Raw genomic sequence first — 19,005 nt, 5'->3', positions numbered from 1 at the left:
AATGCTTCCTCTCTCTTGCCCCCCCCCCTCTCTGTCTCTCTCTTGCCTCTCTCTCCATCTCTCTCTCTTTCGCTCCCTCTCGCCTATCTCTGTCTCTCTCTCTCCCTAACACTTTTTCGTTTTCTCATCGCGCTGGGCCCTGCAGTGTCTAAAGAATGCTAATCAGGCCTAGTATTAAGCGCCACCCCAGGGATCTGAGCAATCTGACACTCTTCACACCCTCGGTCCCCAGATCAAAACTCAAACTACCTTGCCCCCAGCCAGCAATCCAAGCTTCTGTCTTCACATAGCAACAGAGCTTTGTTTCTGGTGTTTCGGGTGTTGGCTGTTTCTTGTTGGGACTGGTTCACCTCTCCTCTCATAAGCATGTCTGAAGCTCGCAGTTATTTTGGCTGGGCTTTCACAGTAACAGTTGTTTTGGCTAGGCTTTCACAGTAACAGCCTAGGCTGGGATCACTGCTTGCTGGGGGTCATAGTGAGGTGAGTCGAGGTAGGCTGGTTGTCCTAATGGCTTCTTGGCAGCGAGCCATCTCCCTAGCCTCATCTGGAGCAGTGATTAGCGAAGCAGAGTGGGCTGATATGAAATCTAAGTCCTCTACTGTGATATTCACAGTGTTCAGGAATCAACAAGGGGGTCAGACTGGCTGGTAATTAGCTAGGACTTTCATACAATTAAAGATTCCACCCATAGTATTATTGTTAATGAGCAATGAAGGTATTCGGTCAGAAAGTGTTTGCTGACAAAAATTAAATTGCATTGGTGCCGATGTTTTGATATGATGCTGGCAACTGATTAACCATTTCTGTTGAATACAACTTTCTGTAGATGTCTTTGAAGATTTCCCGGGCAGTATCATTTCCAGGCATGCAGGCAGGGTGGAGAGAGGGACACATATGCACAGGAGACACCCACCTTGGCCTCAGTTTCCCTGATGAGTTTCTGAGCCTCTTTGAGCTTGTCTTTCTCACTAGTTAACTGGACAGACAGCACAATAACACACACACAAACACACACACACACACACAACAAACAGAGGGACAAGCACACAAAGCAACAGAAATGTACATACAGAGGTAAGTTAGGAAGACAAGATAAAGAATACTAGTACATTGATTACAGTACAGATGCTAACACCAAACACAGACACAAGTTAGAGCAAAGTGTCCTAAAGAAAGTATTAGTGTCAGATATAAAGCAAGATATTAGCTTTAAGCACCATTGGGGTATGCCCATATTCACAGAATATGTGTGACTGTATGTTAACATCATAACAAAAACTGAACATTGTTGAATCATAATCCTTCTAAACTGTAACCAGTGCAATCTATTAACTATCACATCATTGTCCCTGGTGAGAGAATGACACAGTGGAAGATAGTTATGTTCAAACACAAGGCTCTCAGCAGTCTACTACTGTGGTTCTACATGTGTTTTATGCCACAGCAATTCACACTCTTACACTAGTCTTTTTGATGGCCAGCACTCTCTCTCTCTCTCTCTCTCTCTCTGGCCAGAAAAGCACTGGGTTTTATACAAAGAAATGTACTTTAATACAGTCATTCCTACAGAACCAGCGTTGCTGTGGACTGAGGAGAATTAAATATTTAACATGTATAATGGAGAAGAGATGGAAACTACCATGGTGAAGACCAAAAAAAGAATTTCCATTTTGCGCGGGTTTCGAAAGTGGCCATAAAGTGTCATTTTGAAGGGAAAGGGAAACTTTTGGTTTACGCTTCACCTTCCGGAGTGGATCTCTATATTCAAAACCTTGACCCGCAAGGCCCAACTCTTCCTGGGACATGGCTGGGGTAGGTTTACTACAAAACTTCAGACAGGTTCATTTGCAGGGCTGTGCATTAACTACATGTTCCAGCACATGTTAGCACAGTGCTGCACGTTAATAACCTATCAAAATGCCCCCGGCGAGCATGTTAACTGCGACTACATTTGTGCTGGTGAACTGCTTGGCTGTAACTCATGGCAATGGCAGTGAACACATGGCAGCAACGAGCGCATTGTGAGCGCTACACTGTCATTACCTGTTCGGCTCGACGCAGTAATGAGAGAGAGCAGAAGGCAGACTGGTAGTGAGAGAGAGCAAAAGAAAAAAGAAAAAGAGAGAGAGAGAGAGAGAGAGGGGAGAAAGAGAGAGGTCTGCAATGCCTCTATCCAGACTCTGGGCTGTGCTGGGTCAGCTCCATGACCGCCAGGTTGTTAAAACCGATTAATGGGATGGCACGCAGAGTGCTCTGAGGTAACAACGCAGTTTTACATTATTCATTTCAGCCTGAGCCAATTCTACGATTACCTCCCTCCACCTCCACCACCTCCTACTCCTCCTCCAGCAGAGATGGGTTAGCAAGGGTTAGGGGGCGGGTGGAACAGTTCCATTTGTTGCAATTTTATTGTGTCTTGTCGATGTTTACAGGGAAAACCTGTGCTCCATCAGATCAGGAGGATAATCAAACAGACACATCAAACGGCCTGCTTGTTATAATGCCAACACTGCCTGAGACAGAGACTCATTAAATGCCTGGGTTCACTGACAAGGTGTGAAGCAAGGGCGAGGAGACTCCCATTGCTTTTAATATCTGGGAGAGTTCTGTCGACAAGATGAGCAGTTTCCACTTCATTCATATTCAATAAAATTCCAGATGCGGCGCGGGGAGCTTTGATGAACTAACTGAGTGTCTTCACATGGATTTAAAGGTTTGGTGCTCCGAAGGCAAATGGCTTTACGCAGGGCTGTGTTAAAGGTGGATTAGGTTACGTAATGATACATTTTGGTCTCGTATCTGCCGCTGCATTTAAAAAAAACCCTGTTTCAAAGGCTCCACTGTCAAATTGTTTTCAAGGCAAGTGAGAAAAACACAAATCAGAAGGTGTCCCTCTGAGAGGTGTTTAACAACTCTGTACATTCTAAAGGCTATGATATAATTGAAAAACCTTTTTATTTGATACTTGCGGTACAGTTGCTACAGACAAATGCCATATTTGACAATTTGAAATCTTAACTCGCTAAATTATCTAAATGGGCTACATGATAGTGATTTAACAAGTGACAAAATATGATGTTGGACCCAAAGCCAAAATAGATCAAATTCACTACAGGTTTGTGTTGCTGCTGGAGCCAATATGCAAGTCATTGAGAGAACCACTTCCAGGAACAAGTGGAATAAAAGCTGTAATTGGGTGATAAGTGTTTCTAGTGTGCATCGCAACGTGTGTTTAAACTCGATTTTAGCCATGCCAAATTACCCACTGTGCTACGCCGATGCGCTCACAGCCCTATTGACGCTAGCTTTCTGTTAGCTCGCATTTCTCCATCGAGGCACGTCTGTTGATGTGAAAAGCTCCAGCAGCAGTGGGTCTTTGAAGGAGCATTCAGAGGAGCACAGGATGAAGAGGTCCGCCTCTCAAGGGCCTTCCTGCACTATACTACCTGTTAATGCACCACAAACAGCCTGGCTTCAAAAGACCCAGGCCTGCTGGGTATGTGTGGGTGTATGTGTGCGTGTGTGGAGGGAGGGAGGGAGTGTTTTATGGGGAGAAAAGCTTTAAAAATACACATATGCGCACACGCACGCACAATCCGCCGAGAGAAAGCAAGGAGGCAGGCGATGCCTCGACGTGCTCACTGCAGTGAGGAGAGGAAGAGAAAGAGGCGGGTTGGAGGGACAGAGCGTGGAATAAAAGGGGCGATGATGGAGAGTGATGAGAGGGGAGGAGGTGGAGAGCCACGACGGCCACTGTGATGGCCTCATGAATATGTGCGTGCGGGCAGTCGTTGGGCGCTGAGCGAGTGATGAACGGGTTTGGCCGAGGGAGCAGGTAACGAGTGGTGACACGGCACTCAGGCAGATGAAGAGGGAGAGGAAGGACTGCACACAAATTAAGTGAAGTCTGGACGGGGAGAGAGGGCATGAGAGGGGGGAGGGGGGGGGGACTCGGTGTTGGCCAAGATGGGGGCCGAATCTTGCCGCTAATGCTTCCCTCCACATTCGATGAAGGACTGAGGAACAAAGGGTTGCCAGGGGCAGCCATGAACCTTAATGAAAGCAACTGCTCTTTGGGAACAGTCCAGAACACAAAGCTACATGTACTGGTAGACAAGGAGACAGAGAAATGGGGAAGAGAATGGACTCATGTACTGGCCAAATATTTGGTTTAGAAAGGATCATCTCTAGTATGGATTCTATAGCTCCTCTCAGCATTGGTTTCTATTAAATCCAGTAAGCAGTGAAGCAAAATGCTCTTTTGTCCCTAGGCAGCACTAAAGTGTGTCAAATTGGGTTAAGGAGGAAATAGCAGTCATTTGCTGTGCTGTGGTTGAAGGGGTTTGCTCTGGTAAAAGATGGTGGTGTGAGGGCCAGAAGAGAAATGCAATCCATCTCTGTGATGATACAATTGCATAGAACAGGCTGCAATGAAGAAATTTACCAATATCAAATCCTACATCTTAAAAAGGAGATTGACCCTTTATTAAATCAAACACTCTTGCATGGCTGAAAATACCCACTTACAGCAATATTGCATCTGTGCTTGGGGTGGAAGGGTTTCAATTTGACCAAATTAACCAAAAGTACTCCTCCTAACAACCATTTTAGCTCCGGCCATGATGGCTTTCAATAACAAATTGTAAGGTCCTCTTTCTAATGACGTGATCAATGTGGGGCTTTCAGCCTTAAGTTTGAAGAGAGAGAGAAAAGAATACTTCCTATTGTCGTACCCTAATGCTTCTGTCCAAATCGATAATATTGAACAGAAAAAGGTAAAAAGCTAAAAGGTGTTTGAATAGATGAATAGATGGATGACCCTACACCCGGTCATCTTGCGTGGGGCTTACCTGTGACTGCAGGGTACGAATCTGACCCTCCAACTCTTTGATTTTCTCCTCCTTCTTCTGAGCCTCGGCTTGGGCCTCCTGCCGTGCGCTGAACTCCTCATCGAACTGCAACACACATACACACAGAGGTCAGTGGTGGTGCGTCGCGAGACGACAGTCAACCACAGGGAACGTCGACGCCAGTACAGCCTGTCTCAAACACCGCTGGCCGGGGTCTAATGATAGCTCGTGGAACCCTACCCCGTGGTCCTCTGTCTGTGTTTTGGGTCTGGCTTTCATGTGTGGTGATAGGCCTAACCTTTGTGTAAATCCTCCAGTGTCAGGACAATGTTTTCACTGCCGCAGCAGGAGGGAACCTGGCTTTCATTCCACGCACACCCAGACCTCCTCAGATGTCCCCACACAGTGCCAGGGGTGCTGGGGCTGATGCGGGGGTGTTGCTACTGTCTGAGGAGGCCTCAAAGTGGGCTAGGGTGCCTTTTCATCTGACACAGGTCTGTGAGTCACAGAAGACTAGGGTGGGGATGGCTGCAGCTTCAAACCAATGTTGTATGGTTGTAGAGGGCAATCTGAAGGTAGATTGCCCTGCTTTTGGGTACCAGTGTCTCTCAGAGGCTGCGACGTGAACTAGGAACCGTACATAATTTATTTTGCATCAAGTACATCAACATTAAAAAGGTGCTGCTTGGTCATGCCGGATTAGATAAAAGGGCGATGAACAGTGTCTGTACATATCTTAACTTGTGACCCTCCGCATCGTACAAACATCAAAGTGTACGTTGGCGCATCGATTCTTGTAATACAGATACAGATCATGTAGCTCCGCTGCCAGCTATTGATCGGGGCATGCAAATCAATAGCTTGTCTGGAAGCTCAGGAAAGATAAACGTTTCTAACTAGGAGGGAGGGGGGCACACCAATATCAGTAAAGGAATTATTAATTCCTCACCTTTTTGGAGAATTCAGCAGCCTTCTGCTCGCTCTCATCCACCTTGGCTTTATCCACACACTGATCTGGAAGACACAACACCCGGAGGCATCCCTCGCCGTGAGCAGTCATCAAGTGCACATCAGTTGCTGTGTACATGGTTAACGGCTTATTTAAAATCCCTGGTTTGAGTGGATGTGAATTTTCAACCACGGAAGGAATCATGTGAGACGACGGAAATGAGCAAAAGAAGAGGGGAAAAGGCACCTGTCGTTCCTTTTTTTGTCTTGACATCCCCTAGGAGATATGGATTCTGTTCTGCAGGTTGCCAATGTGATTTTAACAAAAACAACTCCCTGAATCGTTGTTATTCAACTCATTAAAGCAGAGCAAAGTGAAAACAACAGCTGAATTTGTATTAGTTCATGGATAGGCTTGGAAACTTTTAATGAGACTGTGTTGGCTCAGAAATGTTAGTGACACGATAGTGTAAAATAAAAAAACTATGAACAAAAGTCCAGTTATTTTATTAATTATTCTCTATTAGAGGTAATGAATGACTGCATATCTAATTTAGAGCAAATACACCTTGTTTCTGTATGATTCATGAGACACAGCTAATATAATGTCCTAACTGCATAAAAAAGCAGTTCATTCTTCTCCAGTTTATGATGAGACATGATGTGTTACAGTCTTATCCCACAGAGAATGCATTATGTATGCATAATTAGACTACCTTATCTTATATGTCAAGCAACTGCAGGTGTTACTGAGAGGAATCTCAGGGGCTAACAGGAAGATAATGAGAGGGAGCGCAGGATATTACAATATCCTCACCCCTGTAGTTTTGAGAGAAAAAACCTGTCTGGAAGATGATTGAAAACGACAGAGAGAAATATGAATTGTATACTGTTGTATCACAGCTTTGGCTATATTACTAAATAGTTGTCTATTTGGATTTTGTTTCCTAGCTGCGGTTAGAGAGTGGTATTGTGGTGCCGGTCTTTCAGCAGTCGTGCTGTGGATGAGATCATTTCTGAATGTGCAATGCAGTAATGGAGCCTACCGATCAGGTGGGTGAAGTCAACGTCCAATCTCTCCCTGTATCCAAAGTCCGGGTCCATGCCACTGCGATGGAGTACCACCTGAGACACACATTCTTCTATCACCTTGTAGTACTGTGGCCTAGGAAGTCAAGGAACACAATTAAAACCCTGGCAAGATATGAGCGGCACAAACTATAAAGGTTTCCTACAAATTACCCTCATGCCCAACCTAGAGGTCACAGAATGCCATCCCTGAAAGGTTGTTGAAAAGAAAGACACAATTAATTTGATCACTTGCTTTACCACGATCATGAAATCGGGATATTAAATCTCGCCGTCTGAAAGACTTTCCGTGACTCTGTCCATTTCAAGGTGACTCGCTGAGGCCCAGGCCACCGTGCCCCCTCGCCTAATTTGCAATCATCTTTGCCAATTAAGGGCAGCCATAAAGACTGGAAATGCAAATCTAATCAGTGTAATGTGTGTAATTAAAAGCACAATGGCGGGGGGAAACATGTCTCTTTGTAATGAGTGTGACAGACACTGGGCTCGATGTTTTCGGAGCTCAGCGCATCTGAATCAGCCTGGGACTCCTGTTCCGCCACACAGGTTGGAGCATGACCTTTTCCCAGTTATATTATCAACTTTAATTGCGAGTGACATTTAGCAAATACAATGTCAACTTAAGCTCAGCTCCGTAGTGGCAAATAATAATGTTCCAAGCATGACCTTGAATGGTGCCAGCAGATACGCAATTTTCCCCACTAGAAATGTCTCATCTCCGCTTCCTGTTCCCCCGAGCCAGCGGAGTCTGGAATTTAATGATGTGGGACCGATCCGAGGAAATGTCGCCTCAAAATCCGCACTCGAGGTAAATGATAATTTGTCACTTGCTCCCGGTCAACGCTAGTTAAATCGTGGATTCGCCAAATGAATGTGAATCAGTACAGGTTAGAGTTACAGGACGGTAGACGAGTTACCTCTGATAACCGTACTTTCAGACGGGTAAACTTATTTAAGGGAAGGAATACTCCTTTAGGGCAGGTGTGAATGTAGAAGGAGTTTTTGGGGGGAAAGCCTGGGGGAAACGCAAAGATAACACTACTGCACTGCATCGTTCAGTAAGTATGAGTGAGGTATTAAGAGTGCGGACTGAATAAACAGTCCAATAAATCTACAAATAGCTACTGACAATCCACGACAGGACGCTGCTCCCATTGATTCTAATGTACCCCCATATGTTGTTGTACACCCCCTGTCCCAAAAAGAGAGAGGCCTATATTTAGAGCTCAGGCAATATGTGGAAGTCAGATTTGATGTGCTCCAATTTATTCCTGGCCTCTTCCACCAAACCAGAGCTTCTCGGTGCTGCTCTGTGTTTCGAGGCAGGACGCCTCAGAAGTCCAGGATCATAACAAGGCTGTATGCAGATAAGGGAATCAAAGGCTGTTTAAAATCCTGCTTTTCTATTGCTTTGGACAGGGGCACGGGTATTGATGTGGTTAAAATAGATGACATGCTGTAAGCAGGCTACATTGTGTCTCAGACAGTTTTTCAGTATTAAAAGAACGCGGTTAAAGTGTAAAGTGGCTATTTATGTGGAGTACAACTAGCTAACAGCCCTGAAACACAGAGAGGAGTCAAGCCTTCATATCTAATGACAGGGAATTAGTCATTGTTGCCTCTAATGCGGGGCAGCCATATCATATCGTAAACAGAAAAACAAAAGCAAAGGATCCAGAGCCAAGACATGTCACCACAGATCTTCCTTTAAACACACTGTTTCCTAAAGCGAGGACAAGCGAATAGGAACGGAAATGTATTTTGTCGGCTGCCGTCGCCCACTCGAGGTGAGGGACTGGGCTCGCGACAGAGACCGCGGTCGCCCCGCGTGGCTTAGTGCCGTGGCAACGGGTTTATGACTGTCACCGATGTAGACCACATCATTATCTCCATAAGCCGCCCTATTTTCCCAGCATCCCCCAGCCCTCGCCATCGCCACCGAGCCTGGATAGCTGGGGAGGGAGGGAAGGAGTGACCCAGAACTGTCAGACCTCTCTAGAACAAGGGAGCATAGCGGGCAGAGCCCGGCTCCAGAAGCCAGCATTTGTCCCCGGCACCAGTCCCCTTCCTCCTCCTCCTGCTGCTCCTCCTCCCTCACTCTGGCACCTTCCCTCCCTACATGGTCCCAGCCCTCAGCCCTCCTAGCAGCCCCTGATCCAGCTCTGCTCCACATAGCGAGCCGTAATCCCCATATCGCCCCCCTCCAAAAGAGGAGATCTGCTCTATATTTACTGGGGTTTCATGTGTTCCCATTAGTTATAGAATGTGCTTGCTCGCAGATTAATCATCCCAAATAAAAACCAACCCTTGGGGAGGGGTGGGGGGGGGTGTCAGTGACGACGCACGACGGTTCTGAGCGGTGTTCCTCAAAGGCATCCCACCTCACCGATGTGACGAGCGTCTTGTTGTGTGGATCCAGAGTTTCACTGGGTCAATCAGAGGAGCAGGCACGTGTTTAAACTTTAAAAGGGGCACCTTTGATTCAAAGTCCTCCGTTCTGTAGGGATATTGACATTGGCATATCTCATTTAGCCGCCCCTTTGATCACAGGGCCGTTTCACACACCTATGGACGGGCCAGCCTCCCAATGCTGATGTGGCCTGACAGGCTGACACACCGACGCACAACACTCACACCTCCGCCCCGCCGCACCTCCACCAAGATGGGGTCATCAAAGCCCAAAATGATCTTAAGGGCCTCGCTTTAATCTCAAATTATAGTCATACCACTTCCCACCAACCCAATCCCATCTGGAACATAAAAAGATATTCCTGTTCAAAGAGAGCGAGAAGGTTCTGATGCATTAAAGGGGGCCGTATATAGAATGTTGCACCAGATGCCCCAAGCGAAACAGTGGGATGTTGTGAATGTGCTTGTGTGCCTGCTGGTGTCTGTGCCACGCTTGTATCAGCACACTCTGGAAATATGTATTTGAAAGCATATATTTAATAAGCCCATTCATATTTAATGAGCATGCAGTGATCTTTTGGGGAATGTCAGTGTTGGAGAGAGACCCCGGCGTCGGAGGAGGGCGAACACAGAGACAGCCGCGCTGAGGTGGACTTTGCTGTACGACTGTTGGCTAATGTGTTTTCCATTTCTCACTTTCTCCAACACGATGAAGAATGCATTATTCATTACTCCCGGCGAGCAGCAACTTGTCTACGGTTAAGTTGTCTTCCTCCTCCCTCCCTTCCATCCTCTCTCTCGTCTCCCCATTTTCTAAATATTTGATTCCTGCAAAAGGACTGACACAGCGGTGAATTGATCACTGTCATTCACGTTCAGAGGAACCCAATCCTCTCTGCTGAGATTGACATATTTACACTGTTTAGGCAGAGCACAGTGCGGGGCGGCACATTGAATAATAAAAAGTCATCATTTCAAATTACAAAATAACGTGTCCGCATATCTCCTCTGCTCTGACAGAGAAGATCTCGGGTCGCGGTGGTTACAGTCAGAGAGATGCATTGAGGGAGGGTCCTGTCAGTCTTTCATGCTGAAATGGCTTGTGACCTGCCCCTCCTCATCTGAACAACTACCATGCTAAGTGATAGTGGACATGAAAGCATACGGGGAAGATTGCAGGGTTTTGAGGATAGCTCCCACTAGGAAATCTTTGTATTTCTTTTTTGTCTGTGAGGGTCATGCCACATTTCCAACCTTGAGGTCAAATGCATGTTTTGTTGCATGGGATGACCAAGAAGAAAGAATGTCCTTGCAGTTTTTTTCTTTCTTTTTTTCCTTTAAGTCAGTCACGGTTAAAAGAGCCTTATTTTAATGCAACAGCGCCTCGACTGTCACAGCCCGCTAAAGTAAGCATTAGTATGAGGACTGGAGCCCTTTTACACGTGTGTGGTTCACACAGCCACAGGTACCTTCTTTTGAAAAACATTTCAGAATATCTGGGCCTGCTTACCTGACATAGTAGTCGTTCCTGATGAGGAGCAGGTGTTGGAGGATTGACAGGAAGTAGGTCTCGGAGCCCGTGTCTTTCACCATGTTGGAAAGGAGGTGGTAAACCTCATTCATATCAGTGCAGAGGAGGGTTAAGGCCAGTAACATTTCATTGGGGTAATGAAAAATCAATAAACAGTATACACAAAACACACTGGAAAGAGAGGACAGCTTTATGGCTCTTGACATTGTATCATTGTGCATCATATTTTAAATACCTGAATCATTTCCTACATCTGCAGTGTTTGTTTTTCAATTGTTTCCTCCTCAATCAAAAGCTTCCGACAGGCGTCATTGTGTGAAACAAACACTGCGTTGATGGTTCCTCTCATCGTTTGCCTTCAGGGACTTGCTGGAAAGTAAACAGCTAACTTGAGGAGGAATTGGCAATAAAGCAGAATCCCTCTGGCTTACCTGTCAATCTGCACCTTTAAAGGTGAAAGAAATTAATCACGTAAAAAGTCCATCGCTTTGAATAGTTTAAGGGAAAATTGTGAAACTGAGATCCATCAACTGTGAAACATTGCTGAAATTCAGTCTCGAGATTGAGCTTGGCTTGTCCATGGACAAGAAAAGAATATGTTCTTAAAGTTGCAAAAGGTATTGATTATGTGTCCAACAACTTCACTCCCCAAGGAAAGGGACTGATAGCTTTTCATGTCTAAAATAGATGTTGAATCAAATAGAAGTCATCGTCTTTCTTTCCCAGTTTTCATGTTTTTGCCTTTTTTCTTTTTCCTTTACGATTACGTCCGAGGCTTAGAGAAGGATTGCTGGCTAGTTGTTTTCTAAAACGATCCTAAGCTGTCACAGCTCTTACATTCAGCAGTCAATTTCTCAGATATTGAAACTGTTCAGTAGAGAGAAAAAACCCTATATTGAGATCAGAACAGTTTTTAAATCTAATTTATAATAGTACATAGTAGTGGACTGGATTCAACAAAATATCAAGCCAGAGACTTCAGTGTTTGTTTTTTATCCCCCCCCCCAAAAAAATAATTGGATTTCATCTAATGACCAAGAATGCTTTTGATATTAAGTCCCACTGGCAACCCAAAACAGTGGACCCTAAAAACTGTGTTAAAGTCAGGAAAACAAATAGCTTGCAGGGCTTATTTAGACAGTTTGCTTGAGAAAGGAAGGTCCTCCCATGGTTATTCATCATGAGAGCACACACCAAACAGCACACACATGCAGGAAACGAGCGACGGAGTACGTGGTGGCATCACATCAAGCTGGGACAGATAAAAAATGGATTGCCGTCATAATACGCAGCTAGTCTGGGTTTTGACAATGTCTGCTGAAATATTTATGGCCTGACTATGGGAGGGACACTATCCAACCTCTGTCACACTCTCTGCAGCTGAGCTCATTCACGTTTCTCTGTGAATGGCCTGTAATGAACAAAAAGCATTTTTTTTTTGTTCTTGTTTAAAGCCTGCCTTTAAAAGGCCCCATTAACCTAAAGCCTTGACTGAGCTTTAGATTAGTGCTACCACAGTCCAATTTACCATATACATTCCAAGCATGACCACATACTTGCATAACATGCTTTTAAAACATGCTCCTTCTAACACCTATCCCCCCCGCCCCCTTATACATGTCCACTGCCATCAAAGCTGATCAATCCTTTTTAACACTGTTTGACACTATTTTCCAATTAACTCTGACCAAGTCTGTAATTAAAACAATTCTCCCATATCAAATGCAGGAGGGTGCAGGAGGGAGTACAAGCTCCTCTGAAGTATCATTGTGTATCCCTTGTATTAGCCTGGATGAGACCAATGAGAATTACCAAGGCAGAGAGATGCAATTATAGTCTAGCCACAACAGCATTGAAGGCGACATAAGTAGACGCCAAGACTGGGAAAGTGTCCAAGTAGCTACATTTATCAGTAAGCTACAGAAATGAAAACTCGATAGAACAATGCTAATCCAATGGGTCGCCGTTTTTTCATCTTGTTTCTTTCTTTTCTATCCCTCTTTACCGGTTTATTGCTACCCATGTGGAGCTGTGGTCTATGAATAAACATGAGCTGCAGTGAGGTGAGGTGTAGAGCAGTCAGTGGTAGGGTCAATCAATCACAATTCCACAGGACATTAATATTCATGATTGGCCTGGAGTCACCTCTCCAGCACCCAAACCTGGACCGGACACACAGGAGACAAGGCTTGCTGTGTTAATATTCATAAGGCAGACAGGGAAACAAACTGCATATGTAGTGACTGGGCAGCAGGAGTGTGTGTATGTGTGTGTGAGAGAGAGAGAGACAGAGACAGAGAGAGAGAGAGAGAAAGAAAGAGAGAGAGAAAGAGGGAGAGTGTGTCAACATTTAGAAGGCAATGGGACTATGGGAGCTAGGGCATTCACATCATGCACACCACTCACAGATCAATACCACATTGTCCTTGGAAACAAACATTGGGCCCTCTCATTTGTGAACCTGCTCAAGCACATCATTAATCCAGGTGCGCTATTCTTGTCCCCCCTCCTCCTTCTCTCGGAGCATCAACAGGAGCTGTCACTCAGCCAGCCAGTCACTACCTGATGTTCTAGTGCTGGGGGATTTGAGGAGACAAAGGTTGTTGGAGTGAACATCTGTAAAACAGTGTCAGGGCCTGCGACGTCCGCCCGCAATGTCAGCCTTCAACACGTGTTCGCGGCCAAGAGTTCTGAATTATTTAGCCACCTGGCCAAGGATACTGGAGCCGGCCTCCAACTCTGGGCTCGTATGAGGCTCACTGTGCAAACTACTCAAGTTTGCAGCTCGCTGAATGGTGAGGGGGGAGGGCACTTTGGACTACCAACTCAAAGGGCAAAGTATGGAACAAACTAAGCCCAATGCCAGGTTGTATTACCTGGCTCTGAAAAACAAGCTGGAAAACAACTAACAATGCAAGCAGAGAGTTGAGAAGAAGACTCAGCATGTGATAAGCCCATGCGTCTTACATCAGCTAGGCTTGAGTTGAACTTGAAAGATAAAGAACTGTGAGGAACTGTGAGTGTGGGAGGAGGAAGAGGAGGGGCAAGATGAGAGAGGAGGAAGAGGGTGAGGATAGGGTTGTTTACCTAGTTTACCAGGTAAGAGATAGGGCTGGAGATTGCACTGTGGATCCTTAAATCCTTCTCTAATGAACTTCGCGTTGAAGGCTTTTGCACAGCGCTCGGCAAAGCCCACACAATATACTCCATCTCCCGCAGCCATTCTCTGGGCTGCCATCCGCGTGGGGGCAGACAAAAGGATATTCCATCTCGGCCCGGATGTCATCTAGGCGGTGAGACAGTTCAATGGAGTCCTCCTCCTTGTTCTCATTGAATACCTTCAGCTGAATGTCCAACTCCTCTGTCTCTTTCAACTCCTGGAATGCAAAGAGAGGAAAGAGATATGGGACGACAAAAGGGAACTGCCTAGAATACGGTATCCAATCATGGCACTGGTCCCAGGTACTTGCGTTGAAAAGCTCTGGGACATATTGTTGTTTATTTGATAAATAAATGTCTAACCTAGTTTGTGCTGTTTAGAGTGACCTACACACATTCATCCAACCTCACCAAAAGTCACCATGACGCACCAGCTGATGTGAGCTTTATTTGCGTACAGTACTGCACACTAGTTTGTGGGATAAACACAGCGACTGGTGCACAGAAGCTAGAGCACCCTCCCCCTGTTCTGCCAGATTTCCCAGACTCCCCTACTCCTCCACACCTGCTCTGCCTCCACCAGGGGCTGTAATGGTGCACTTTACAACTTCACTATGAATCACTGCCATGGGAGTTTACAGACACCACCCAGCCCAAATGTAACCCAGTTTCTGCAGCTATCAATCAGAGGGATGCTCTCCAGGCTCGCCATCTGTCTTAGGAAACACCAGTTCAGAGCAGGGATCCGGGCCTCAATGGCAGACGGGAGGAAATGGCCGAATCTCACTCTCTCAAGGATTAGGGGTCACAGAAAGTAAACTTTTCTTTTTCTTTTTTCCATTCTCTGGAGCTGGTTCAATTTATATTCCTAATCGACGCGGGCTGTTTTTACCTTCTAGCATTAACACCTACTTTGAAAGCAGCTGTCTAGTTTAAAAAGGGGCCATACATGTGACATTCATAAACAACTAGACTGGATCCCTGTCATATCGGGGGGCAGAGATGAAGATGATTAAACTAATGACAGCCATAATCAGGGAGAGCCGTGAGAGAGACTTATTAACACGTGGTGGGTCTTTCCCTCCCCAAACAAGGCCGTGAGTGATGAGAGTCGGCCTCGTTTGCGTGAGCGCAGATCTGGCCCGCTGATTGATAACACTGCCCAGGAGACAACTGTGATCAGTGATGTGGTGCCTCACGGTGAGGTGAGCTACAGCGCGCTGGTAATAACAGGAGCTCGATCTGCCCTATCTCTCTGCCTGGCTCTCTATCTGTAACTTTATCTCTCTAATACAGTGTACAGGTTACATGGGAGGGGGTTTAGGGGGAGTGCATTAAGGAGACATAGTCTGTAATCACATTTTGCTGAAGGTAGTGATTTGAGAGAAGGAGAAATAAGGGGAGGAGACGGCCATGTGCCTGTGTGACTCACCGGTAGAGTTTTCTTGAGGCCGCAGCGCAGGAACTCGTTGCGTAAATGTATCCTGAAGTCCAGATCGTCGGGGGAAGTGACCAAGGCGTTGATGAGCTGCATACAGGCCACCTGTGGTAGGCACCACACCATACACGCACGCACGCACGCACACACAGAAGAAAAGAAGATACATAAAATGGATTCATGGTAAAAGCATGAATCAGTATGGTGATGAATTGCACAGGGCTGCCAGTGAAATGTGGGCATGATGTGGTCATTATCCTGTACTTTTTCAAGGGGTGTTGAATCGAAACATGTCCATGGAAACTCTGTCAAATGTGTATGTTTTGGGGGATAGGGGAGAAGACCCTGGAACCTTCTGTTTGTGCAGAAAGAGAATGACAAAATAGGGTACACAGAGCTGAGAAGAGCGAACGCCAAAGGTCCAGGAAATGCATTAACCACATGTACATTTTACATAGATTTATTGGATTTGGGCGGTGGCTTGGGGGAGGCGGAGGGGAAGGGAAAGAGCTGATGGGTCTTAACGGGCTGTAATGTGGCTCCAGGGAGGAGCGTCAGGACATGACGGAGTGTTCCTCTGACAGCAGATCAATGGGAAGCTGAAACATTCCTGTGATCGACAAGTGAAAAGTAGTCCTTCAAAAGCCCGACCCTGGCGTTCATTTTGGCCTGCATCTTTTATTAACGGCCGTAGGGACGCAGTCACTGGCTCGTTTTTCCACACTGGTTCCTGCTGTAAGTGTTTCTTTCTGCACGTGTGAAAGCACACACACACACAGTCACATCTCCCATAAACACACACTCAGGCACACACAAACACAAAAGAAGACAAAAAACGGACACAAAAAGGCACAAACAGATTCACAAACACGCACGCACACTTACACACAGACACAATATCTTAATTTATCGGCATTGCTCTTATTGTCCTTTAATACCCAACCCATAGCCTGAGAGGATACAGCTAGTGGGGGATCTGCCTGACAGAGGGGAATAATAGCCATCTGGAAGCAACAGCACTGGTTTGTTTTTTGTGTGTTTTATTCCCATTCGGTAGCCGCGGGACAGTGAAATTGAACAGGTTTGTATTAATCTTTTGGAGTCAGAGAACGTGTTGTTATGCTTCATGAGAACATGTCAGTGCTAATGGGGACTCTGTACACAGACATATGGGCCAGGCCTGCTGGGCCTACAGAGCGCTGTAGAACCACTCCAAGGCTTCTCTCCCTGTCTGTCTGTCTCTGCACCATCCAAACCGACCCACAGGACGTGGCTGGAGGCTGGAGTGTATGCCAATGGTGTCAGGCCCCAGATACACTGCAGACCTCTGCATGCTTCAGTGGGGTCTGGAGAGGCCTGGAGTCAGAGCTGGGCACTGAAGCATGAAGTTGTACCCTCCAGAGACTCAAAGAGCAGGAATCCTCCCTCGAAAACGTCTACAACTTCACCGGGTTCTGCTCACTTCCATCTTTCCTCAGATCTGGCAAAGCTGTGGAGTCTGGTTGAATGGATCAGCCCGATGGAGGTACGGAGCAATCGCATCGTCTCTCCTCCTGCACACTGATATGTTGTGCAATCAGTGGCTGCCAACTCACCTAAGCCATGTTTGTGAAGCCATTTTGGTGTAATGGATGAGGTTGTTTTTGGTGTTGGCTGTATGTGAGGTTTGGCTACGTCAAACGTGGCGAGCTAATGCTCCACGCAAGCTGCAGCGCTGCCATGGGAGGGTTCTTACAGAGTAATTAAAAGTGGCACTGCTGGGACGGTTTAAAGTTGGGATGCCGGCTTTCACTCTGTGGCGGAGCAGTGCCTGAACCGCGGCAAAAACACATTTTAATCACATTAGCGGAGTCAAGCTCTGCAACCCATCACAGGTTTGGAAGCGGGGAAAAAAAGTGTTTAATTCCTTTGAACCTTCTGCATCAGCAAGGTATTTTAATTTACTTCACAATTAGCAGCGGTTCTTTTCATTAGCTGCAATTTTTACAGGAGTAAAACAAGGCCTTGCAATCAAAAGGGTTCCATCCCTCCCTCACTTTCTATCCGTCTCCATATTGCTTTTTTTTTCTTTCTACACTTCCTTAAACAGGCCCTATTACACTCCAAATCACTTCACCAATTCCCAAATTGGAAAAGTATTTTCACTAAGTTTTGTTTACCAGCAAAAACAAGAAAGAAAAGAAAGAAAACAACCACATATCATGGAAGGCAGAATAAAATGAGAAGGTGTTAGAGGGTGATGAAAAACAGCAGAAATAGACAGGTGCATTGCTGCATGGTTGCCCTTTCCCACTGGGTCCTCAGAGACCCAACTCAACCCCACAAAGAAAAAGCTGGAAAAATGTTTGTTACGAGGCAGAAGAAGAAAAAACAAAACAATGACACATAAAGAGGGAAGATGAAATCCCAAGAAGACAACATCTCTCTCCCCGTCTATGTTATTTCCAGTGTCCTCTCACATAGAGGTTTCAGTACAGCTAGCAGGTGCAGATGATTAAGGCAGGAGGCACACCTGGAACATTCAAATAGCTGGTGGTGGGCTCTCGTCACACACCACAGGCGCCGGGGGTTGACAAGCGGACAAGGAGCCAGTAGGGGAGGCTGAGGGGACGTCTGTACGAGTCGACAGAGCCTCAGCTACAATGGACCCCAGAGTGACCGAGCTGTCAATTTCAACCTGGCCCCTAATATCAAGCACCAGACCTGAAGACAAGAGGCTATTTGTGTGAATGACACCAAATAGAGCTGAATAATTCCGTTCATTGCACAAGGAATAGCCCCTGTGACTTGACTTTTCGATTGCTTACTGTGCATAGATACGGTATGTAAAACATTGTGTTCCCCACAGCTGAACCAACTTCATTGTTGTAGATGACAAGTACCTATGAAAGTGGTCCAGTTGATATTCACTGCATCTGTCACCACAGTAACCACAAGCTATGCTAGAGTTTGACAGTCATTGTGTTTGACCGTTGAGCCATAACTTTCCATTATCCGGTGAAATGAAAAGCGATGCAATTACATATTCTGAGAATGTGTGTGATGGGCATTGTGCATTGGGGAAAATCTTTTCATCCAGGGGTTAGCCTCTGTGTGTGTGTTTGTGTGTGTGTTTGTGTGTGTGCATGTGTGTGTGCGTGTGTGTGTGCATGTGTGTGCATATTGACCTGGAGCTGCTGGGCCTCGTGGTTCTCCAGTCCCTCCACTATCGGAGCAAACCTCTCCTTGTTATTCCTCTCTGCTGCAATCGTCATGGCAGCCAGGATCTTTTCCAAGCTGAGGAAGAAAAAAAGAAGACAGGATGCCGAGAGAAAGTCAGCAAACACCTTCACTGTCCCGGCAACAGGACATTTACTTGCTATTACAACCTCGACCCCGTCCATCGCCTCCTTTCACCCAAGTCCTTGGCCAGACATTCAGCAGTGACCCAACCTTGAGGGGCCAGACTCTTTGTCTGCAACACTGTCATTTATAGGTAATCTAATATAGCTGCTTTGCTATTCACTTCAGAAATGCTAGAAGAAAAGAAGATTGTTTTGATGACGTAATTTATGGACACAAATTCTGGAATGCGATTTGAT

The 19,005-nt window shown here is 46.0% G+C and overlaps 1 protein-coding gene across 2 annotated transcripts in view; it reads right to left on the bottom strand.

The window, feature by feature from the left end:
• The window catches only part of diaph2 (diaphanous-related formin 2), a 328,038-nt gene that overhangs the window by 202,410 nt on the left and 106,623 nt on the right, over window positions 1-19,005 (bottom strand). Inside the window, exons 11-18 of one of the 2 annotated variants that reach the window (XM_062476107.1) lie at window positions 18,592-18,700; window positions 15,419-15,529; window positions 14,092-14,204; window positions 10,807-10,923; window positions 6,845-6,963; window positions 5,800-5,864; window positions 4,851-4,955; window positions 914-976 (exon numbers count right to left, since the gene is read on the bottom strand). In XM_062476107.1, the coding sequence (XP_062332091.1) occupies window positions 914-976; window positions 4,851-4,955; window positions 5,800-5,864; window positions 6,845-6,963; window positions 10,807-10,923; window positions 14,092-14,204; window positions 15,419-15,529; window positions 18,592-18,700 (802 nt within the window). The remainder of the gene's footprint in view (window positions 1-913; window positions 977-4,850; window positions 4,956-5,799; window positions 5,865-6,844; window positions 6,964-10,806; window positions 10,924-14,091; window positions 14,205-15,418; window positions 15,530-18,591; window positions 18,701-19,005) is intronic. The other variant, XM_062476108.1, reaches the window with a different exon arrangement.

The sequence above is a fragment of the Osmerus eperlanus genome, chromosome 13, assembly GCF_963692335.1.
Source record: "Osmerus eperlanus chromosome 13, fOsmEpe2.1, whole genome shotgun sequence".
NCBI classification, from domain to species: Eukaryota; Metazoa; Chordata; class Actinopteri; order Osmeriformes; family Osmeridae; genus Osmerus; species Osmerus eperlanus.
This window is presented reverse-complemented; position numbering and strand designations above follow the sequence as displayed.